We start from the raw sequence: 24,456 nt of genomic DNA, 5'->3' as shown, positions 1-24,456 counted from the left end.
CAAGTGTAAAACAGGACATTTCAAATCAAATGAATATAAAAAGCGTACACAAAAAAAAAGGAAATGTCATGTCTGAAAATCGATATCAATCTTACCTCGATTGTTTTATGTCCTGTGGATTCGTGAAGAAAGATGACGAGTTCAACAGGTTAGTGAGTCTGTCAGATAGCCAGTAGCCTTAATTCTGGCACAGAATTCAGCCTAGCTGACAATATCATTTTCCAGATTCTTACCACTTTTCTGGCTTCCATTGATTTGAATGTTGCGGACTGGAGCTCTGGTGCCATAAAATGAAGTTATATACTTTATTTTTGGTGGCTTTCATAACCCCCAAAAAAGCCTGCATTTAAAAATGACATTGTTAAAAACTTCATAATGTGTCGTCAGAGCTCCAGTCCGCCCACAATAGCGGCCGCTCAACTCCATCGTAAATCATGGAATTGAGATTAGTTGTCTAGCCTAATGGTAACCCATACTCTTAGAGCTAGCTAATTATACTATGCAAGCTGCCGAAACTCAATTTGAAATGCAAATGTGCAAAATATAAATCAATATCATTTCACAATTCCTTTTCCTAAACAGATTGCATTTCAATTTGAATTGTCACAAAACGCATAACAAATATATTGCATTATCATTTTCATGACTGGTATGCATAATGTCTGCCAATTTGAAAAATAGCCAAGTGTGTTTGATATTTTATTTTCATGGTACCAGTACAACACTGACACACTTAATCTAAAATGCTTAAAAATGGCAAATCTTTACAAAAAATAAATGTGCCATTTCATTTCCTTGTGACAAAAATAGTAATTCTCAATTGACACGGCCTTTCCATAATCTGTGAGGTTTAAGACTCAAAATTCAAATGATCAAATTAGATAAATGAATCGTAATGCTTAATTTCGCTATTTTGTTTCCTCATTCGCATTATTGTTTGACCTGTGTTGATTGTCAATCACTGCACACAGGGTTTCGGTGAGGAAGAGAGGCTGCCTATGCCTGCTAGCAAGTCATTTTCGGTAGAAGCTGTATCGATGTGGAGTTTTAGGCTGTCAACAGCCAGGGAGAGACCCAACAGAAGAACAGCCAGTGTGCGAGGAATTTGCAGTAGGGAACCATAAAGCTCAGTGGAGGGGACACAAGATAGCTACTCGTGGCTAGCTAACATATGTAAACAAAAGTATGTGGACACCCCTTTAAATTAGTGGATTTAGCCATTTCAGCCACGCCTGTTGCTGACAGGTATATAAAACCGAACACAGCATTGCAATCTCCATAGACAAACATTGGCAGTAGAATGGCCTTACTGCAGGACTTTCAACATGGTACTGTCATAGTATTCCAACTTTCCAAAAAGTCTGTCAGATTTCTGCCATGCTTGAGGTCAACTGTAAGTGCTGTTATTGTTAAGTTGAAAGGCCACACAAGCTCACAGGACGAGACCTCCAAGTGCTGAAGCACGTAAAAATCTTCTGTCCACTCACTACAGAGTTCCAAACTGCCTCTGGAAGCAACGTTAGCACAAGAACGGTTCATCGGGAGCTTCATGAAATTGGTTTTCATGACCGAGCAGCCACACACAAGCCTAAGATCTCCAGAGTGGTATAAAGCTCACCGCCATTGGACTGTGGAAACGCGTTCTCTGGAGTGATGAATCACACTTGACCAGTCCGACAGACGAATCTGGGTTTGGCAGATGCCAGGATAACGCCATCTACCCAAATGCATAGTCCCAACTGTAAAGTTTGGTGGAGGAGGACTAATGATCTGGGGCTGTTTTGACATTCGACAATTCTGTGCTTCTAACTTTGTGACAGTTTGGCGAAAGCACTTTCCTGTTTCAGCGTGACATTGCCCCATGCACAAAGCGAGGTCCATACAGAAATGGTTTGGTGAGATCAGTGGGGAAGACCTTGCCTGGCCTGCACAGAGTCCTGACCTCAACTCCATCAAACACTTTTGGGATGAATTGGAACTCCGACTGTGAACCAGGCCTAATCACCCAACATCAGTGCCTGTCCTCACTAATGCTCGTGGCTGAATGAAAGCAAGCACCCGCAGCAATGCTCCAACATCTAGTGGAAAGCCTTCCCAGAAGAGTGGAGGCTGTTATAGCAGCAAGGGGGGGGGGGGACCAACTCCATATTAATGCTCATGATTTTAGAATGAGATGTTTGACGAGCACATGTCCACATAGTAGCTTGCTGGCTATGAAGAGGCATTACTGGCTACCGTTACTGGCTAACGTTAACTAGCTAGCCCACTGACACTGTCTAGCTTCGCAACAAGACACCATTGTGGAACACCTTTAGGTACAGCAAGTGGCTTTTGTGTCTTGTAATTTCACATTTGGTTCACATTCAAACAAGTAGCTGTATGACTAGCTAGCAAGGTTATTTATTCTCCTTCCAGATAGCTAGTAAGCTATGTGGCACTAACGTTACTCTAGACTAGAGGGAATCACTAATGGTATGTTGCTATTCAAAAACAAAGGAATTATCTGAAAGCATGTCAAACTATATAGTATAACGTCACACGTACCATAGAACATTTTGTTTAGCTTTTTTTTTTCTTTGGGGGGTTGCCCTGCTCTCTCACTGTGTGTCGGAGTTCCAGATGTGGCTGCAGGGGAGGAGTGGTGGACAACACTGGAGGGCATCTTCACTGCCCACATGTAGGACATTTACAAGTAAGTATGCCAAATTAGGTACTACTAACTACTTGGATAGATAAGAGGCAGAGACTAAGCTTAGAGGTGGATACTGTGTACTGTATGTTTCCAAGTCATTACTTGAGTGATTGTGTAACTCAAAAGACACTATCACACACACTGAACAGACCGTGTGAAGAGCACCCTTTGTCATATGCAGTCCTCAAATGATTTGGACTTGTTGCAGAATTCTCCCAAAGTGTGCACTTGCATACTTCCATGATGGAGTTTGCAAGTGCACACCATAAGAGAAGGGTGGAGAATTGAGATGTAGCCCTCATGTGCTCGCTCAACCACCTATACGCCCATTCCTGTAGCTGAGGGCTAGTGATATTACAATGAGGGGATTCAATTAAGCTGATCGGAGATTGCACCGGGTGAAAAGTGATTGTTTTGAAAACCGGGCTGCCTCCTGGGCAAGAGCCAGAGAAGTCAGCTCAAAACAAAATTACGTATGTGAAGAACATGGAGTAACGATTTAGGTTTCAGTGTTCACATGCAAAGTGTTTGCTCTTTGTAAAAAAAAGTATGTACTTTATCTGCCTTCCCAAGTAAAACTAGTAAAATTCTAACATATACTTTATGGAAAATACATGTGTTTTCTGAATGATGAATCATGCAGTCTTGTTGACAACATAACCTGGCAGCGCAGATTACTGTTCTATTTGAGCAGGGTGCTCCTCCATCACAGCTTTTACCCATTCATGTCACATAGCCCTGTGAACCCAGTGCCTGATTAATTAAACTCCCTCAACATAAAAAAGGGCTACTCTGCGGCAGTGTCCACAGTAGAATAAAATAATTCTATTCATATTGTAGTCCCGTGATCCTTCCCCACAGTTCTTGTATGTGACATTTTACAAGTCAAGCTTTCATTTGCACGTTAAAGTATTTAATTATATCCCACAGGGGACAGTACCACAGACTCAGTAAAGGGGAAGATAGATCTATATAAAATATATGACATGGACTGGAACCAATCAGAGTTCCTGTGGTCTGATATGAAGGCAACAAAAGCAATACTTGGAAGAAAAGCATTTCCCATTTTAGCTCATTTACCGCAGATCTGACAGTGTGCCTTTCAACTAATCCATTTCGTATTTCAACCCTCAGGAAACTGTCATTGCTATGTACAAGCAACCACAGCAGCTCCTCCAGCAGACACAGCCCCCTCCCGTCATCATCCATCTACACACAATACCTCATAATGACAAAGCAAAAACAGTTAGATTTTTAGAAAAAAAAAGTAATCAAATTTACATAAGTATTCAGACCCTTTACTCAGTATTTTTGCTGTAGCACCTTTGGCAGCGGTTACAGCCTTGATTCTTCATGGGTATGACTATACAAGCTCGCCACACCTGTATTTGGGAAGTTTCTCTCATTCTTCTCTGCAGATCCTCAAGTTCTGTCAGGTTGGATGGGGAGCGTCGCTGCACAGCTATTTTCAGGTCTTTCCAGAGATGTTCAATCGGGTTCAAGTCTGGGCTCTGGCTGGCCCACTCAAGGACATTCAAAGACACCACTCTTGCATTGTCTTGGCTGTGTGCTTAGGGTCATTGTCCTGATGGAAGGTTAACCTTCACCCCAGTCTGAGGTCCTGGGTGCTCTAGAGCAGGTTTTCATCAAGGATCTCTGTACTTAAAATAAAACTTTGCACGTTCATCTTTGCATTGATCCTGACTAGTCTCCCAGTCCCTGCTGTTGAAAAACAACCCCACAGCATGATGCTGCCACCACCATGCTTCACCGTAGGGATGGTGCCAGGTTTCCTCCAGACGTGACACTTGGCATTCAGGCAGGCCAAAGAGTTAAATCTTGGGTTCTCATGGTCTGAGAGTTTAGGTGCCTTTTAGCCAACTCCAAGTGAGCTGTCATGTGCCTTTTACTGAGGAGTGGCTTCCGTCTGGCCACTCTAGCATAAAGGCTTGATTGGTAGAGTGCTGCAGAGATGGGAGAACCTTCCAGAAGGACAACCATCTCCACAGAGGAACTCTCGAGCTCTGTCAGAGTGACCATCAGGCTCTTGGTCACCTCCCTGACCAAGGCCCTTCTCCCCAGAATGCTTAGTTTGGCCGGGAAGCCAGCTCTAGGAAGAGTCTTGGTGGTTCCAAACTTCTTCCATTTAAGAATGACGGAGGCCACTGTTCTTGGGGAACTTCAATGCTGCCGAATGTTTTTGGTACCCTTCCCCAGATCTGTGCCCTCGACACAATTCTGTCTTGGCATGCCACTGACAATTCCTTCGACCTCATGGCCTCATTTTTGCTCGCACATGCACCGTCAACTCCGGGACCTTATATAGACAGGTGTGCCTTTCCAAATCATTTCCAATCAAGTTAATTTATCACAGGTGGACTCCAAATCAAGTTGTAGAAACATCAAGGATGCACCTGACCTCAATTCTGTGTCTCACATAGCAAAGGGTCTGAATACTTATGTAAAAGATTATTATTATTAGTTTTTTATACATTTGCAAACATTTCTAAAAATCTATTTTGCTTTGTCATTATGTGTGTAGATTTCTGAGGCTTAAAAAAAAATCACCAATCATTTTAGAATAAGGCTGTAACGCAACAAAATGTGAAAAAAAAGTCAAAGGGGTCTGAATACTTTCCAATGGCGCTGTATCTAACCTAGATCGCTAACTACATATACTAGCCATCGTTGCTAGCAGCAAGCACCATGCCCAGTCTGTCTCTCCCTGCGAACTCCTTGCTCACTGCCTGTCCAAGCCAGCATAGCAAAGATTATCAGAGTTATTCAGTATATAGTACAGCTTCACCACTTCCTCTGATCCAGAAATAGTTTACGAAATTAAGAGTGCCGGTATTTGTCTGAGCATAACTAGCATGACCAGGCAACCTCTTCTGCTTACCAAAACTCCACCCACTGTTTGATTGTCAGGTCTAACACATCGAAAAAATTAACACTAAGGAGCAATTGGGTTAGGGTTAAAAAAGCCAAATTAAGCATTGCAATTGGTTAATTGAATTTCATTAATCATTTGATTGATAGTTAAATCATAGAGTATGGAAAATGATTATCTATTGCAATTGAGAATTCATGTTATTTTTGTCACAATTCATGTCACGAAGAAATGTAAAACATGAGAAATGTCATTTAAGCATTTACATTTATTTATTATGTGTCAGTGTTGTAATGGACAGTACCATGACATTTTTCAAATTGGCAGGCATTAAGCATACTCAATTATTAAAATGCTATATATTTTTTTACATTTCAATTTTGTCGCAAAAAATGCAAACCCATTAGGAAACGCAAACATATTGATGTATAATTAGCATTTCCAATTGAGTTATCAGGTAAATGCATTCATATTACATATAAACTAGTTACTAGCTAACGTTATTATACGAGCTAGCTATTAGCTACTGAGGCACTGTTGTTCACAGCTTTTCACTAACATTGTTCATTCATCAAGGTAACAGAGTTTCAGTAATTTTTTATTTTGCCTTTATTTAATCAGGTAGGCTAGTTGAGAACAAGTTCTCATTTACAACTGCGACCTGGCCATGATACAGCAAAGCAGTGTGACACAAACAGAGTTACACATGGGATAAATAAACATGCAGTCAATAATACAATAGAAAAAAGTCTATATACAGTGTGTGCAAATGAGGTAGGATAAGGGAGGTAAGGCAATAAATAGGCCATAGTGGCGAAATAATGACAATATTGCAATTAAACACTGCAGTGATAGATGTGCAGAAGATGAGTGTGCAAGTAGAGATATTGGGGTGCAAAAGAGCTCAATAAATAGGTATAAACAGTATAGGGGATGAGGTAGTTGGATGGGCTATGTACAGTTGCAGTGATCTGTGAGCTGCTCTGACAGCTGGTGCTTAAAGTTAGAGGGAGATGAGTCTCCAGCTTCAGCGATTTTTGCAGTTTGATCCAGTCATTGACAGCAGAGAACTAGAAGGAAAAGTGGCCAAAGGAGGAATTGGCTTAGGGGGTGACCAGTGAGATATACCTGTTGGAGCGCGTGCTACGGGTGGGTGCTGCTATGGTGACCAGTGAGCTGAGATAAGGCGGGGCTTTACCTAGTAAAGACTTATAGATGACCTGGAACCAGTGGGTTTGGCGACGAATATGAAGAGAGAGTCAGCCAACGAGAGCATACAGGTTGCATTGGTGGGTAGTATATGGGGAGTTGGTGACAAAACGGATGGCACTGTGATAGACTGCATCCAATTTGTTGAGTAGAGTGTTGGAGGCTATTTTGTAAATGACATCGCCGAAGTCAAGGATCGGTAGGATAGTCAGTTTTACGAGGGTGTGTTTGGCAGCATGAGTGGAAGGAGGCTTTGTTGCGTTATAGGAAGCCGATTCCGGATTTCATTTTGGGTTGGAGATGCTTAATGTGAGTCTGGAAGGAGAGTTTACAGTCTAACCAGACACCTAGGTATTTGTAGTTGTCCACTACTTTGTCCAGAGCCGTCCAAAGTAGTGATGCTGGATGGGCGGGCAGGTGTGGGCAACGATCGGTTGAAGAGCATGCATTTAGACTGCCATAGAGACTGCCAGAGGTCCGGACAACAGGCCCTCCGATTTGACTCACTGAACTCTCTGGGAAGTAGTTTGTGAACCAGGCGAGGCAGTCATTTGAGAAACCAAGGCTGTTGAGTTTGCCGATAAGAATGTGGTGGTTGACAGAGTCGAAAGCCTTGGCCAGGTCGATGAATACAGCTGCACAGTATTGTCTCTTATCGATGGCGGTTATGATTAGAGGTCGACAGATTATGATTTTCAACGCAGATAGCGATTATTGGATGACCCAAAAAAGCCGATGTATTTTTGATGACAATTACAACAATATTGAATGAACACTTATTTTATAATACATCAATAAAATCAGTTTAGCCTCAAATAAATAATGAAACGTGTTCAATTTGGTTTAACTAATGCAAAAACAAAGTGTTGGAGAAGTAAAAGTGCAATATGTGCAATGTAAGAAAGCTAACGTTTAAGTTCCTTGCTCAGAACATGAGAACATATGAAAGCTGGTGGTTCCATTTAACATGAGTCTTCAATATTCCCAGGTAAGACATTTAAGGTTGTAGTTATTATAGGAATTATAGGACTATTTCTCTCTATACCACTTGTATTTCATTAACCTTAGACTATTGGATGTTCTTATAGGCACTGTAGTATTGCCAGTGTAACAGTATAGCTTCTGTCCCACTCCTTGCTCCTACCTGGGCTCGAACCAGCAACACAACGACAACAGCCACTCTCGAAGCAGCATTGCCCATGCAGAGCAAGGGAAAACCCCACTCCAAGTCTCAGAGCGAGTGACGTTTGAAACGCTATTAGCGAGCACCCCGCTAACTAGCTAGCCATTTCACATTGTTTACACCAGCCTAATCTCGGGAGTTGATAGGCTTGAAGTCAAACAGCTGCTGGAAAACGCACGAAAGTGCTGTTTGAATGAATGCTTACGAGCCTGCTGCTGCCTACCATCGCTCAGTCAGACTGCTCTATCAAATCCTAGACTTAATTATAACATAAGAAATACAAGCCTTATGTCATTAATATGGCCGTATCCGGAAACTATCATCTCGAAAACAAGACATTTATTCTTTCAGTGAAATACAGAACCGTTCCGTATTTTATCTAACGGTTGGCATCCATAAGTCCAAATATTCCTGCTACATTGCACAACCTTCAATGTTATGTCATAATTATGTAAAATTCTGGCAAATTAGGCAGCCCAAACTGTTGCATATACACCGACTCTGCGTGCAATGAACACAAGAGAAGTGACCATTTCACCTGGTTAATATTGCCTGCTAACCTGGATTTCTTTTAGCTAAATATGCAGTTTAAAAATATATACTTCTGTGTATTGATTTTAAGAAAGGCATTGATGTTTATGGTTAGGTACACATTGGAGCAACGATACGCACCGCATCGATTATATGTAACCCAGGACATGCTAGATAAACTAGTAATATCAATCAATCATGTGTAGTTAACTAGTGATTATGATTGATTGTTTTTAATAAGATAAGTTTAATGCAAGCTAGCAACTTACCTTGGCTTAGTGCATTCGCATAACAGGCAGTCTCCTCGTGGAGTGCAATGTAATCAGGTGGTTAGAGCATTGGACTAGTTAACTGTAAGTTTGCAAGATTGAATCCCCCGAGCTGACAAGGTAAAAATCTTTTGTTCTGCCCCTGAACGAGGCAGTTAACCCACCGTTCCTAGGCCATCATTGAAAATAAGAATGTGTTCTAACTGACTTGCCTAGTTAAATAAAGATTAAATAAAAAGGTGTAAAAAAAAGGGGGGGGGGGGGGAAGGGCCAAATCGGTGTCCAAAAGTACCGATTTCCAATTGTTATGAAAACTTGAAATCAGCCCTAATTAAATCGGCCATTCCGATTAATCGGTCGACCTCTAGTTATGATATCGTTTAGTACCTTGAGCATGGCTGTGGTGCACCCATGACCAGCTCTGAAACCAGATTGCATAGCAGAAGAAGGTACGGTGGGTTTCGAAATGGTCGGTTATCTGTTTGTTAACTTGGCTTTCGAAGACCTTGGAATGGCAGAGTAGGATAGATATAGGTCGGTAGCAGTTTGGGTCTAGAGTGTCTCCACCTTCGAAGAGGTGGATGACCAAGGCAGCTTTCCAATCTTTGGGGATCTCAGACCATACGAAAGAGAGGTTGAACAGGCTAGTAATAGGGGTTGCAACAATTTCAGCTGATAATTTTAGAAAGAGAGGGCCCAGATCGTCTGGCCCGGCTGATTTGAAGGGGTCCAGATTTTGCAGCTCTTTCAGAACATCAGCTATCTGGATTTGGGTGAAAGAGAAATGGGGAAGGCTTGGGCAAGTTTCTGTGTGTGTGTGTGTGGGGGGGGGGGGGGTACAGGGCTGTTGACCAGGGTAGGGGTAGCCAGGTGGAAAGCATGGCCAGCCATAGAGAAATGCTTATTGAAATCCTCAATTATCATGGATTTATATGTAGTGACAGTTTTTCCTAGCCTCAGTGCAGTGGGCAGCTGGGAGGAGGATGGACTTTACAGTGTCCCAGAACTTTTTGGAGTTAGTGCTACAGGATGCAAATTTCTGATTGAAAAAGTGAACCTTTGCCTGTGTAAATTGGTTCCTAACTTGCCTGAAAGGTGGAATATCGCGTGGGCTATTCGATGCTAATACAGTAATAACTTTCATGGGGTTAGGTTTGATAGCCAGAAAAAGCAAACAACCACATTCTTTCCAAAAGAGCTAGTTAGCATCACTACTTGACATTTCAGACCTAACCACTGTACCCCGCACATTGACTCGGTGCCCCCTGTATACAGCCTCGTTATTGTTATGTACATGTTAGTGTTACTTTTAGATTTATTCGATTATTATTATTTTTTACTTTAGTCCATTTATAAAATATTTTCTTAACTCTATTTTATTGCGTTGTTGGTTAATGGCTTCTATGTAAGCATTTCGCCGTAAGGGTTCTACACCTGTTGTATTCGGGGCATGTGACAAATAACATTACAATTTGATCATGTTGGTGTCAGTCACTTTGCCTCAATTATTTTTGTTAGATAACTAGCAAGCTAAAGTTGGCTACATTATACCTATACATTGAGACTTTCTACTATTGGCTAGCTAGTTACTAGTTGGCTACTTGCCTTGATTCGTGCACCACTGGTTTCTTCAAGTTCACGTATTTTAGCTCCACCACGACCTGTTGAATGAAGCATAGCATGATCTAGTGCACATGCAAGACTTGCCAAGCTAACTTTACTAACTAGCTATCGCTAACAACTAACTAGTATTTGCATAGCAGCTTTGTTGTGAGGAATGTTTTTGTTGTTGACCTACCTATAACCCTTCCAATTGAGGTATTTTCCACCGTGAAGGTGACGGGCGGAGTTGAAGCCGACCCGTCTGCGCCACGGCCTCTGCGCCCACAGGCATAAAGATCTCCACTTCTGGAGAACACGCGGTCGTTGCCACCATAGCTGTCCCTCCAATTTTGACAATGCGAACCGTTGGGATCCCCTCTCTCTCTTGGCGCTCTGAAACCACCTGCATTTCCCATCCCAAAACACACATTTTCTTTCGCACCCCCTTTCCACGAAGACCTCCAATCTGTGGGTGGTGCTGTGGTAGCATGCGTAGGTACATCGTTTTCCTCCTCCCAGTCCGACATTACAAACGAGAATGTGCGATAACTGGCCAGCTAATTTGATATCATCTCACCTGACGCCAATTGTGGTCCCTAAACATCCGGTTTGTGACCTTTCTATTTTTCACACAATCAGCTGTTGGCAGTTCAGTGGGGTGGATGAAAACCCATCTAAACTTTTTCGGAGGATTGTTTTTTGTGTGTTTTTGTCTTCCTCACGAGGTGAGATTATGCTACGTTCATAAACAAATGGGAAGGTGATATTTACCACATTCAACTGGAAAAACACCCACTGTAGTGGGGCTGTTGCAGTTTTGCAAATTGTTATTTATTTTTCAATGATATGGTGCAATATTCTATTATGCTGTTCAGATTGTATTCATTTTGAATGGTTAGATGTATATGCACTTTTTATATACATTAAAAAGTTATACTATAAATGCAAATGTTAATAGCATTCTTTTTCATAACAAAACCATGCATTTTTAAATACATTGTGGTAAAGGTAGAGTATGATTTTAATAATTTAATTAGAATTGTTTTAACACCAATCATAGTCAAACTATCGCAAACTGTTTGACTTGGAAAAAATAGAGCCGTTTGGGAGCCAAAAGACCCGGCTCCTTTTGGTGAGCTGAGCCGAACGACCCGGGTCACTGAAAAGAGCCTGAATGTCCATCACTAATCCACTGAACACCCCTCCAACTCGTAATTACTAGTGGGGAAACTCTTCTATCATCCCTGAGCTCCAACTTCTCACACATACTGACTTCACCTAGTAAGGAAATTACCTCAATAATAGTATGTTCGGCAGGTGTTAAGTTAAATAAAATAATAATAAAACAATCGGCAGGTGGGTGCGGCTTGAAGCAATGAGTGACGTATTTAAAGGGGAGCAGTGTATTTTGAACCCACAAACCAACCCCTCCCTGTTTTTCAACTGGTCGTTCAGTACAATTCTGTTTCCGTTTAATTGAACATTCCACTAGTTTTTTTTGTGCTGAACGCAGCTCTTTAAGAACTTCAAGTTAGGAGTCGTGCTGCATTCATAACAAAGTGGGAAGGTGTTATTTACCACATATGATTGGGAAAAATTTACTTGAACCCCCATCAAACTCGTATTTACTAGTGGAAAACGTATTTATCATCCCTGAGCTCCGACGTCTTCCACATGCTGACCTTTGACGTCACCTACCTAGTTTGTTTACAAGCATGATAGCTGTACTTTTAGTTCATGGATGACACAGCTTGTTTTTTAGCCAGTCAGCGTTTCTCAACAAGTTCATAGCTCATGAATGCATCCAACTGGTATTTATGACTTCACAACTGGTAATTACCACCTTCCCACTTGGTTTTTGAAACCAACATGAACCAGACTTAGAGGAGCTTCCTCTTACACAGACATTTTAGCATAGTAGGGCATAGGCGGTAGTATCAAAGATGGGGGTGTATATTGATTGGTGTATATAGGAGAATCACCCTCCATCACCCACATTTGACCTTCTAATCCAATGGGTTTTGAGAAGGAGGCGAGGAGAGAGGAAGCGAGGAATCAAAGAAATGTAATTGAGATTCTTCCTATGGCTCTGCCTCTCCTCTCTTGTAGGCTATTATCTATATTGAACAAATAAATAAGCGCGACATGTTACAATTTCAAAGATTTTACTGAGTTACACTTCATAGAAGGAAATCAGACAATTGAAATAAATGAATTAGGCCCTAATGGCCTGGGACTGCATAGGCCACCCCCTGCGGAGCCAGACCAGCCAATCAGAATGAGTTTTTCCCCACAAAAGGGCTTCATTACGGACAGAAATACTCATCAGCACCCTTCCTCCCCCTCCTCAGACGATCCCGCAGGTTAAAAAAATGGATGTGGAGGTCCTGGACAGGCGTGGTTATAAGCTGTCTGTGGTTGTGAGGCCGGTTGGATGTACTGACAAATTCTCAAAAACAATGGCTTATGGTAGAGAAATTTCTCTGGCAACAGCTCTGTTGGACATTCTTGCAGTCAATATGCTAATTGCACGCTCCCTCAAACTTGACATCTGTGGCATTGTGCTGTGTGACAAAACTGCATATTTTAGAGTTGCCTTTTATTGTCCTTGGCACAAGGTACACCTGTTTTATTTCAGCTCATGAGAAATGGGACCAACACTTTACATGTTGCGTTTCTATTTTTGTTCAGTATACTTAAAGTGACAGCTCTGTCCAAGGTACTTCTCAGACAGTCCTTACTTGGCTGCACAGCTTTCTGTAGGCTGCAGAAAGATCTGGCCTTTGTGAGTTGAGTGCCCTATGTAGGGTTGCAAAGGGAGGGTATATTACTGGTACCTTTCTAAGTTTACCAGTAAACTACCAGAATTTTTGTAACTTTCAAGGATTTGATGTAATTTTCATCACAGGACATCTAGTGGCTTTTTGAGTAATTCAGATTATCACAGGTGTCATTAATTATCTCTGGCCATCTTACAAAATACTAAAATAAGATGATTTTAAAATCAAAAATAGAATGACAAAACTGTCAAATACAACTCATCAACTTAGTGAATACCATTGGTGTTTAATATGAAAGTTTCAACATGAAATATCCTTTATATTTTGTTCACACTTTTATTTATTTAACTATGTCAATGTCACGCCAAACTGTGAAAAAGTAAATAGTTGGAAGAGATGCAGAGTTATCTATTTGTTAATTGTCTTACTTTTTATCTGCATTGTTGGGAAGGGGATGGTAAATGAGCATTTCACAGTAAAGTATTAGACTTTCTGTATTTGGCGCATGTGACAAATAAAAATGCATTTGATTTGATTTGACATTAACCTTATGGTCTATCATCTAGAAACCCATGGACAATATGGACACAGATATAACAAATAAATACTTTATATGAATACATTTTTTAAAGTTAATCAAGTGTAAATTACCAGACTTACCATAGATTGCCATAGATTACCTGCTAATTACTAACATTACCGGAAATAACTTTTGTCAACTACCAGTAGTTTTGCAATCCTAGCCCTAAGCCTCTTTTTATAGTGCAACTTGGTGTGGTTATACAGTATTTCATTCAAGACATCCAGACCAAATAATACTTTCATGTTTGTAGTTTATTGATGTATAATATTACAATTCATTTTGTATTTCTCCTCCACAGAGATCTTGTAACCTCTGTTATGTGCACTTTAATACATTAATTTGAAAGAATTAGGAATGTTAACATTATCAACCATGTATTTTCAAGGGCAATTCTGCCGTATTCATTATCTCCAGCACCAAAACAGTATCTACATACACTGAGTGTACAAAACATTAGAAACACCTTCCTAATATTGAGTTCCACCCCCCTTTGTCTTCAGAACAGCCTCAATTGGTAGGGGCATGGACTCTACACCTTGTCGAAAGCGTTCCACAAGGATGCTGGCCTATGTTGACTCCAATGCTTCCCACAGTTGTGTCAAGTTGGCTGGATGTCTATTGGGTGGTGGACCATTCTTGATACACATGGGAAACCGTTGAGTGTGAAAAACCTTGCCACATTACAGTTCTTGGCACACTCAAATTGGTGCGCTTGGCACTTACTACCATACCCGTTCAAAGGCACTTAAATCTTTTGTCTTGCCGATTCACCCTCTGAATGGCACACATACACAATCCATGTCTCAATTGTCTGAAGGGTTAAAAATCATTCTTTACAATTATCCTGCTTCAAGGGAATTATCACCTTTATACAAGGAGTTACCAACATATTCAAGTAATGACTGACATGTTGTCATAAAAAACATTATTTTGATGAATTAATTCATATTATTTCATTCTTCAACGAGATATAGTCCCGACACAAATCTAAGGTTACTACACAAGCCGGCTGGTCGTTCGATCTATTGGTTCGGTTGCCAGAGTTCCTAGTCGTTATATCTTTTTGTTCTGCATCCATGGACGCAACTCTGTAGTTAGTTCTAAATGTTCCATTGCCGTTACTGGCTGGCAACGTTCTTATCCCTTGTTTGATAGCTAGCCAATTACGGCTAAATACGTCCAGAATAACAGCAAAGTGGCTGCATTTGCTGTCATTTGTTTAAACTGTTTTCTAGTGACATTTATTTAGATACATCCATAACAATGAGCTAATGATGCGTGATTTCGCCTGACATAGAAAATGTGCTCTCTCGTTAGGACATTGTTGATCATAGGAGCTAGCCAACAATACAGCTAACACAATCACTTCAGTCTGAAGCTAGAAAGAATGCAAACTATCTGCTCTTCAACTTCATTTAGTTTGTCCTGTTTTCTGTTGACATTTCTTTGTATATATTCATAAAAATGATACCAGCTGATTCATGATTTCGACTGGCTAAGAAAATCTGTCTGTCTGTCTGGTCCCGACATGTTCATTACTACGGGACAGCTGGAGATACATTTCAATATTGAAACAATGTTGCAAATGTCAGACTGACTGCACGGTTTATACAAATCTCTGCTGTTGAAAACCAAATGATAGTCTAAAAGAAATGGGAGATAATGTCTAGATGCTTTTTATAGTAGAGATCAAGTTTATAAATTGCCTGGCTGGGTTGATGAGAGAGTGGATTGCGCAGTGAGAGTAAATAGATATTTCAAAGTCATAGAGTTAGCCGGTGGTAACTTGTGGAATAGACGCCGGCTGGAATGGGGTTTTAACCAATCAGCATCCAGGATTAGACCCACCCATTGTATAATAGTACATATTTTGAAGCATGCATCAATGCAAGCTTCAATTGAAAGAATTGAAAGTATGCAAAGAAATATGACGCAGCCACGTAGAAAATGACGGCCATTATTTAAGCTGAAGCGAGAGAAAATACACTGACTTCGGAATGAAATGTTGCCTCTTCACATCTCATGTGTTGCCTGACTACAATATTTTATCTTGATATGTTAATAAATACATGCTGTGTTAATGTTTACCTGCCTACAGATTGCAAGCCCATAATAAGTCAATAGGGCTATCTGGCTAGCTACTACTTTTAGCTAGCCAGATAGCCATGAAGAATAGTTAGCTAGCTACCCATGAAGAATTGACATATATCTTGCATAATATTCATTTTAGGTCATTTTTTGTTTAGTCTATTCTTGCCATTGTCCTGGCTGGATGAAGGTTCAGGGAATGGGGAAGTGAAGCGTGAGGTAATACAGTATAGGGAAGTGTGAGTGCTTCTCAAACGTAATGTTTTATGCATTCTCCACACGCTCGTCCTCACAAGAACATACTCAAGAGAAAGCATTGGAGAATGCACTCAGAGCATGAGAGTGTGGAGCAAGGTTGTATGCATATTAAGAAACACCCTCAGTGTATGTGAAAACAGGCCGTTTCTATGATCTGCGGTTAAAAAGATCATAAGAAAAGTCCTTAAAACAGGGTAGGATTAAAAGTAAACAAAACTGTGATTTTCAAAACCTGCAATGAGTTTCTAGCTAGAGGGAGGGTATTTTCTTGCTCCCCACATCACCGCGAGTCTCATAGTGTTAGGGAATCACTGTTAAATAAATGTTTCTTTTTGATGTTCGCATACTTTTTTACTTTATATATTTTTTCTAGAAATGTGCCATTTTCATATATGAAGACACTGTAATTGAGCTGGAGATAATGACAATAAGGTTGAAAAGTGGTTGAATTGCCCTTTTAGGCCTATTGTGGATAATACATGACAGTACAAGTGATATAGAACATGTACTGTAGTAGATTTGCAGCCATTAAAAGTGTGTTATCCAAGTTTCAGAAACTGAGCTTACACCTGTATGATTTATTCTACGTAGTTAGGCACTGTAGCTACATATGCAGCCCAGTGGAGAAAAAATAACTATAATCATATTAAAATGCAAGAAAGGCACTGTTAAGCATTTACAGAATAAACTAAGGGAAATTAACCATTAATTAACCAGTAAATTTGATATAACTTCAGTCTACAGACCAAGCATGACATTTCTTCAATGGAAGACTCCATACTCTATAGTTAACTAAGTGGATTCGATACTCAGCCTTCTTCCAATGGAGCTGACCTCTACAAGTACCTCCTGTCTGTCACGTGATTATGTATCTGGAAAACATTTCATTACAGAGCATAAAACCACCAGTTACATATGCAGGTTCCAACGTCTCCAAACGATTGTGCTTTCAGTTGCGCATTTATCGTACCAACTCCGCTCAAACACTGCAGGCATAGTCATATAATATCCCATTTTAACACAGCGATGTAGATTTTGCAGGTCACATACTGTATTAACATAAATTATATACAGGTAACTGCCAAAATAAAGGAAACACCAACATAAAGTGTCTTAATAGGGCATTGGGCCACCACGAGCCACCAGAACAGCTTCAATGTGCCTCGGAATAGATTCTAATGTCTGGAACTCTATAATTTGGTGTTTTGTTGATGGTGGTGGAAAACGCTGTCTCAGGCGTCGCGTTTCAGAATCTCCCATAAGGGTTAATTGGGTTGAGATCTGTTGATTGAGAGAGACACACACACATGAAAATATACTACAGTTTACTATAGAATACTACAGTACTTACTATAGAAAATAATGATATAGTAAAATGTAGAATACTATATTACACAATGTAGTATCCCTCGATCATGTGTAGGACTTACTATAGAATGTTGTAGTATACTGTAGAATACTATAGTAAATACTACAGTATTATCCCAACAAAAAAATGTAGTAAATACTACACAAATACTACAGTAAACTATAGTAAATACTACAGTATTTCCTTTGTATATACCCTGACCATTCCCCTACTCAATATCGCAATTTGTGCCACCCATAAGTGAGAAACCTACATGCCAAGTATAGACCATATATTGTGTTCCTTACAGGTTATGGAAAAGAGCAGAAGCTCTGAACTATCTGTTCAGTCCCCAGTCCTACCTACCTACAGGTTATGCTAAATGTGCTCTTTTATTAGTTCTCCAGAAGGTTTCTTGAAGGAGAAAGCCTTCACTTCTATGTCAAAGATTATAATACAATAACACTATAGTAAATACTACAGTAATGTCAGCAAAAACACTACAGTAAATACTACAGTATATTACAATCCGCAAAAAACACTACATTAATTACTATGGTATATACTCAAGTTTTCCTTTTACTACAGTTTTTACGCTATAGTTAACAGTAAATACTACAGTAAAGTCTGCAAAAACACTACAGTGAGTACTATAGTATTTATACCAGAGTATACTATAGTATTTTTTAATGTGCGCACAAACACACACACCCTGTAATAAACCCCTTCTGCTACTTTGAGACCTCTCTTTCAAAGTCACTGAGTTCTTCTATCCATGGTAGGAAAAATAATGGGCAACTGGACAGTTTTATACATGACCCTATGCATGATGGGATGTTAATTAACTCAGGACCACACCTGTGTGAAATAGCCTGCTTTCAATGTACTTTGAATCCCTAATTTACTCAAGTGTTTTCTGTATTTTGGCATTCATCTGTACATATTGCATTCTACAATACAACAGTTAAACAGCTAAGCCAGCTAAGACATTTAAGACTGTTGTGTCTGTCTCTTCTTCAAGAACAAAAAGGTGCAAAATAGAGGAAATCAAAATGGCTGACACAGTTTTGTGCATATTCTCATTCAAGAGCAGGCATCTGTGTTCAGGCTGAGTGGCAGTCAAACAGTGCTGCTGCCTGTGTACCACAAGGCAGTGGTACACATGAGCTGTAAGACAAGAAACCCTGCATTCTGTAGTGTTTATTGTGACCGACAACTACAGTGTACCACAGCCTTGTTTCACTATCTACTGTATCACAGTCATAACTGATCTTATTTGGCTGCTGTTTGTCTTTCACTAAATGCCTTTAAAAGTCCAAAACAATGAATCCTACTGGAGCACGCAATCAGCAAATTGGATTTGTTCAAAATCAAATGGCCTCACAAGATTGTACAATTTATTAGGAAAATAATTGACAAATTTACTTCAATAGGTTTATCTTCTTATGTTAATATCAAATTAGTTATTGTATTATCTATTATTAAATGGTGAGCTTGTTAGGAATACTTGGGTAATAATAGCTGACTGCTCCAAATTGCCTCTCAAGGGTTTGGAAGATACATGAATGGAATATGCAGGTAAAAACAGGTGAGCTCTGGGCTTATGAGGTTGGACTCAGCCCTCATAACTGTGGTTCCAAGGCTATCGAAGGGGCTCGGGGGCTTGAATGCTCTCGACCCTAAAGTGCAGTTTAGACATGCGGTGGTCATGCATAGTCGAGAGAGCAAACAGTACCACAATCTGACCAACCTCTCTTTTGTTCAATCTTCCTCCCCCATCTTCCCTTCCCCTGTTAGTTTCTCAGCTTGTTGCTGTTTTAGGAAATAGTCCATGCAATGATATGCATGAGAGGACATCTTTTGTTGACACCTCAAACATCGTAAAAACAGAGTTATAATCAACAGTTTCAAATCAATTTTTTTTTTTTTGTCCAAGTGAATCATCTATGCTGGACGGTCGTATTAGTAATGTGTGTGTTGGGGGGAAGGGGTTATTTTATTCACTCCTATGGAATAGTTATTTTAGTCGTACATGGGGAGGCTGGTTGAGGGACTCTGCACTGTCCATTGTGGGGATATGGGGTCCGATCAAACTGCTTGAGGACCCCCATCTTCAGTCAGCAAGAGGTCCAAGCAACCAGTACCGTCTGCTGTGGGATGGGACAGGAAGCCACTCTCCTGGGACAGGAAATCAAACTGGTCCACCTGCGTCTCCAGGTCACAGACAGTGATGAAAAGGTCTGTTTCACGCCAGTTGCTAACGTCGGGGTTGCCTTGGGAGCCATCTCTGGAACTGCTACTGTTGCCGAGGGGGGAGGACAGGTTGGGGGGGTTGTCTGCAGATGGCTGGGTAAGGTTGTGTGCTGACCAGGACTTCCCCAGCCCCTGTCCCTGCTCAGAGGGTACCCCCTCACATCCAGAGGAGAGCAGCAGCAAGGGGTCCACCTCCAGGCTCAAGTGCCTCCTCCAGGGGCCCTCTTCACTCAAGTGGGGCTTCCCCCTCAGCTGCACCCTGCTCTGGGCATGTTCACCCTCTCTGTCCTCCTCTCCATTGTCCACACTGGAGCCCACCATCACAGAGGGGCCTGAGCTCTCCTCCAGCCTACCCCTTCGAGGAGCATCTGGGGTGGGGCAGAGGGGGCGTCTGTGCTGGGGGCCAGTGGTGGGCAGCTGGAGGGGGGCGGCACCAGCAGATGATGGAGGGGGCAGGAGGTTAGGGAAATGCACTCGCCTGGGGAAACTACTGGGGGTGGCGAGGAGCGGGTAGGGGCTATCAGGGAGCAGGAAGGGCATGGGTGTGGGGGATGCGGTGGAGGCAGGGTAGGGGGGCAGGTGTTGAGGGCGAGCTCGCTGGGGGCCAGTATGAGCTGGAGGCCCCTGGAGAGATGGTCACCTGTTGTTGACCGGGATATACCCCCACCCCCCTCACCTGGATGCCCTCTTACACACTCCCCTCCTAGGTGGGAGCCAGAGGGCAGGTCCTTGCTGAGGATGGAGCTCTGGTAGTCGGATGTCTGGTGCTCCAGCTCGAAAAGGGGCAGGGAGGAGAGGGTGAGGGCAGACGAGCCCTGCCTGTACACATCTAGCAGAGAGTCCAGCTTTGACTCTATGGACGTCACCTGGGGACGGGGGGTGACAGTTAAAAGCAACAAGGGTTCACTGTGCAAGTGACAAACACACACTATAGACACTGAACAAAAATATAAACGCAACAAGCAACAGTTCATATAAGGAAATCAGTCAATTGAAATGAATGAATTAGGTCCTAATCTAAGGATTTCACATGACTTGGAATACAGATATACATCTGTTGGTCACAGATACCTTAACAAAACATCTGGTTTCACCACCATTTGTCACCACCATTTGGACATACTGACAAATTCTCAAACAAAACGTTGGAGACGGCTTATGGTGGTGAAATGAACATTAAATTCTCTGGAAACAGCTCTTTTGGACATTCCTGCTGTCAGCATTTGGCATTGGTCATGCTGGTTAAGTGTGCCTGCTATCTGAGCAGCTAACCGATCGCTGCAGCTGTACATAGTCTATTGGTAAATAGCCCACCCACTTTTACCTACCTCATCCCCATACTGTTTTTATTTATTTACTTTTCTGCTCTTTTGCACACCACTATCTCTACCTGTACATGACCATCTGATAATTTATCACTCCAGTGTTAATCTGCAAAATTGTAATTATTCGCCTACCTCCTCATGCCTTTTGCACACAATGTATATAGACTCCCCTTTTTTTCTACTGTGTTATTAACTTGTTAATTGTTTACTCCATGTGTATCTCTGTGTTGTCTGTTCACACTGCTATGCTTTATCTTGGCCAGGTCGCAGTTGCAAATGATAACTTGTTCTCAACTAGCCTACCTGGTTAAATAAAGTTGAAAAAATAAAAATAAATAAATAACTTGTGCTGTGTGACAAAACTGCACATTTTAGAGTGGCCTATTATTGTCCTAAGCACATGGTGCACCTGTGAATAATGATCGTACTGTTTTATCAGCTTCTTGATATGCCACACCTGTCAGTTTCATGGATTTCTTTGCAAAAGAGATATGCTCACAACATTTCTGGGCTATTTTTTTTCAGCTCATGAAACATAGGACCAACACTTTACATGTTGCGTTTATATTTTTGTTCAGTATATAATTTGCTCAAACGCTCACCTGTCTCTCCACTTTACACACACGTCCCAGCATACTCATGTCCTCCAGTGGGTCCCCATCAGGGTGAAGCTTGTCCCTGATCTTTTTGTCCATGGGGATCTGGCCCTTACCCAGTATCTGATCCACCCTATGATACACACATTTCTTTGAATTAAACACAAATAGTGGACTTTGATAGCCAGTTGGTACATTATATTTTCACATGGGTCATGTACTTTTTCCTTTCTTGACAAAAATAATTCCCCACATGTGGCATTTCTTTCACATGTAAATTTTCCCACTTCCAGCTACATCTGGTCGCCCATTCAGGGCCGCACCTCCTAGCCCATCCAAATCAAATGTTATTTGACCGAGACGCACCGCGACAGAAAGACAATCTAATTTAAAGATTCAGAGCCAGTGAAGCAGCTCCCCTCTGTCTCAGTATTTTTAGACCAAGTATCTGATCCTGTCTGGACCAAATGAGTATGGCATGTCATACTATTTCTGGCCAGACATAATCAAATATTGTACATGGGCTATATATAGAGGGGCGCTGTTTCGCTAGCTCGCGTGCTTTCTCCGGTGACATAGATTTAGCAGAGAGGAAGAGGCGAAGTGAGAGGGATCACTCTCGCCAAAATTTGTCCAGAATAAGCCCAATGTGTTTCTATGGGCATAATATACAGACCTAAGGTTTTCGCCTGCCTTCCGCCTCTGGTACAAAAACTTCCATTGTTAGGGTGGAGACATGTGCATCTTGTCATTATATACGGATCTCTGGGTTCAGCCTCTTGCGAATTGGAAAGGAAAGTTGTTAGGATGCTGGAGTCCCCTAAAATAAATTGATATTTCGCCATTAAAGGCTATTATTACTCCTGTCTAAATAAAATTATAAAAAATGATTCACCAGGGAGCATGACTTAGCCACAGAGGATCATTAGCTTATTTTATTTTTTAAATTGCTGTGTAGTGTTTCAAATCACAATTGTTTAGGCCTATGCCTATTTGGGAAGCCCGCAATTTGGTTAACGCGCGTGGAAATAGGTCTAGCTGATTGAGTTGTGGCTGTCAGTGATACGCATATGAAATATGTGAGAAGATAATGTGTCTTGAGTGTAATTGAAAATGTTGCATGAAGAAGGGGAGTGGTGTGTGGCAAAGATATGGCGCATCTCTATCCAGAATGATCTCAGCTGTCTCCCGCCAATTCTGGCCCATTCATTGTTTCATTGTGTGAATTGTTTTTCCTTTGATTGTTTATTTGTTTGATCAATTCCCAATAACTTGTGTCACCAGTAGGCCTAGAAAATGTACAGTTAAACCCCCATAATTTGGTTATATGAATTTCTGCTAATGCATGTTTTACTTATGCTACAGTCATTCATGTTTTGTTTTATTTCATAACCACTACTAGTTTTGTAAAAATATATATATATATATTTTGTATTTTGTTTGGAGTGCTCCATGTGAGCAATGAGCACGTGTCTGGTTTTCTGTTTCCTGATCATGTTGAGCGAGCACGTGCACCTGAGCACAAAGAAGTAGGCCGACTTGGCCTGCTGCATGCAAAAGTAGGAAGGTGCCCGTTTGGCAATGTTTGATTTCTGTTTGTCATAACTCATCACATCCACCACTAATAAGCTAAGCTCAGTCCTTTTTTCTTCACCTCACACAGAAAGTCAATGAAGAGGTTTTTTTTTAACATACATTGCTAATGATAGTTCCTCAGTATATGAAAAATATTTCCAAAACTCCCAGTTTTGCTTGATATTGACCATCCATGATATCAATATTATAGTTTTAACTCTGTTTGTAGGCTATATGGTGTTTAAAAAAAATAAAAACATTAAACAAATTAAAATTGTACTTTGTTTACAAACATTGGAGTAAAACAAGCTTATATTTTGGGTTCTGGTGGGCTACAACATGAGGCATTTATTTACAAGTTATGGTCCTTCTGTAGCTCAGTTGGTAGAGCATGGCGCTTGTAACGCCAGGGTAGTAGGTTCGATTCCTGGGACCACCCATACGTAGAATGTATGCACACATGACTGTAAGTCGCTTTGGATAAAAGCGTCTGCTAAATGGCATATATAAAACAAAAATCAATGGGTACATTTAATTAATTTATATATCCAAAAATGGATGTAGCAACTAAGGATTGCCCCTTCATACAGAAAAACTATGTCGCCATTTGAAAGTGATCCATTAACCATTATCAAAAAAATATTCTGTCCACTGTTCCGCAAATGTCCCGCATAACCATGCCGTTGTCCCACATTTGGGCTTTTTAAATGTGGTCACCCTAATTCCACCGGTGGAAACATTGCTACTGCAACATGTTAACAAAAAAAATTCAAATCAGGAGAATAACATTATTTCACATGGGAAAGTGAGATTTTCTTACACGTGAAACTGAAAATTAGATTTTCACTCTCACATGTGGAATTTCAAGTTGTGCAAAAACAATCACATGTAAAAATCTCATCTGCAGTTTCACATGTGAAATTAAACACACATTCACATGTAAAAACTGCAAATTTGACGTGTTTTTTTTGTGAGGGCAGGCTATAGTTAAAACACAATCACACAGTGTTTCTAAACTACAGTTTAAATCAACTACAATGCAATCTACAGTGCATGATAAAAAACAGCAATCTGCACCAACTAGTAACTACAGCCATTCTCTTTGTTCACAAAATATCCATGTTGAGAGCAGAGGAGACTGGTGGGAGGAGCTATAGGAGGATAGGCTCATTGCAATGGCTGGAATGGAATTCATGGAACAGAGTTGAACATGTAATTTCCATATGTTTGATGTGTTTGATACTATTCCATTCCAGCCATTATAATGAGCCCGC

At 40.9% G+C, this 24,456-nt stretch overlaps 2 protein-coding genes across 9 annotated transcripts in view; both read right to left on the bottom strand.

Annotated features, from left to right (window-relative positions):
* ddx43 (DEAD (Asp-Glu-Ala-Asp) box polypeptide 43) overlaps positions 1–11,103 on the bottom strand; it is a 35,696-nt gene extending 24,593 nt beyond the window's left edge. For 4 of the 5 annotated variants that reach the window (XR_008095081.1, XM_052498535.1, XM_052498534.1 and 1 more), the window contains exons 1-2: positions 10,573–11,103; positions 10,380–10,435 (exon numbers count right to left, since the gene is read on the bottom strand). Coding sequence is in view for 4 of the 5 variants with exons in the window: in XM_052498535.1 (XP_052354495.1) it covers positions 10,380–10,435; positions 10,573–10,903 (387 nt within the window). In the remaining variant the exon portion in view is untranslated. The remainder of the gene's footprint in view (positions 1–10,379; positions 10,436–10,572) is intronic. The other variant, XM_035754287.2, reaches the window with a different exon arrangement.
* Positions 11,104–13,978: 2,875 nt separating this feature from the next.
* kcnq5a (potassium voltage-gated channel, KQT-like subfamily, member 5a) overlaps positions 13,979–24,456 on the bottom strand; it is a 107,804-nt gene continuing 97,326 nt past the window's right edge. For 3 of the 4 annotated variants that reach the window (XM_035754281.2, XM_035754282.2, XM_052498532.1), the window contains 2 exons: positions 21,614–21,740; positions 13,979–20,552 (listed from right to left, as the gene is read on the bottom strand). In XM_035754281.2, the coding sequence (XP_035610174.2) occupies positions 20,007–20,552; positions 21,614–21,740 (673 nt within the window). In that variant the 3' untranslated portion in view covers positions 13,979–20,006. The remainder of the gene's footprint in view (positions 20,553–21,613; positions 21,741–24,456) is intronic. The other variant, XM_035754284.2, reaches the window with a different exon arrangement.

The sequence above is a fragment of the Oncorhynchus keta genome, chromosome 36 (genome assembly GCF_023373465.1).
Source record: "Oncorhynchus keta strain PuntledgeMale-10-30-2019 chromosome 36, Oket_V2, whole genome shotgun sequence".
Classification (NCBI taxonomy): Eukaryota; Metazoa; Chordata; class Actinopteri; order Salmoniformes; family Salmonidae; genus Oncorhynchus; species Oncorhynchus keta.
The sequence above is the reverse complement of the archived record's forward strand: the minus strand, read 5'-3'. Positions and strand labels throughout refer to the sequence as shown.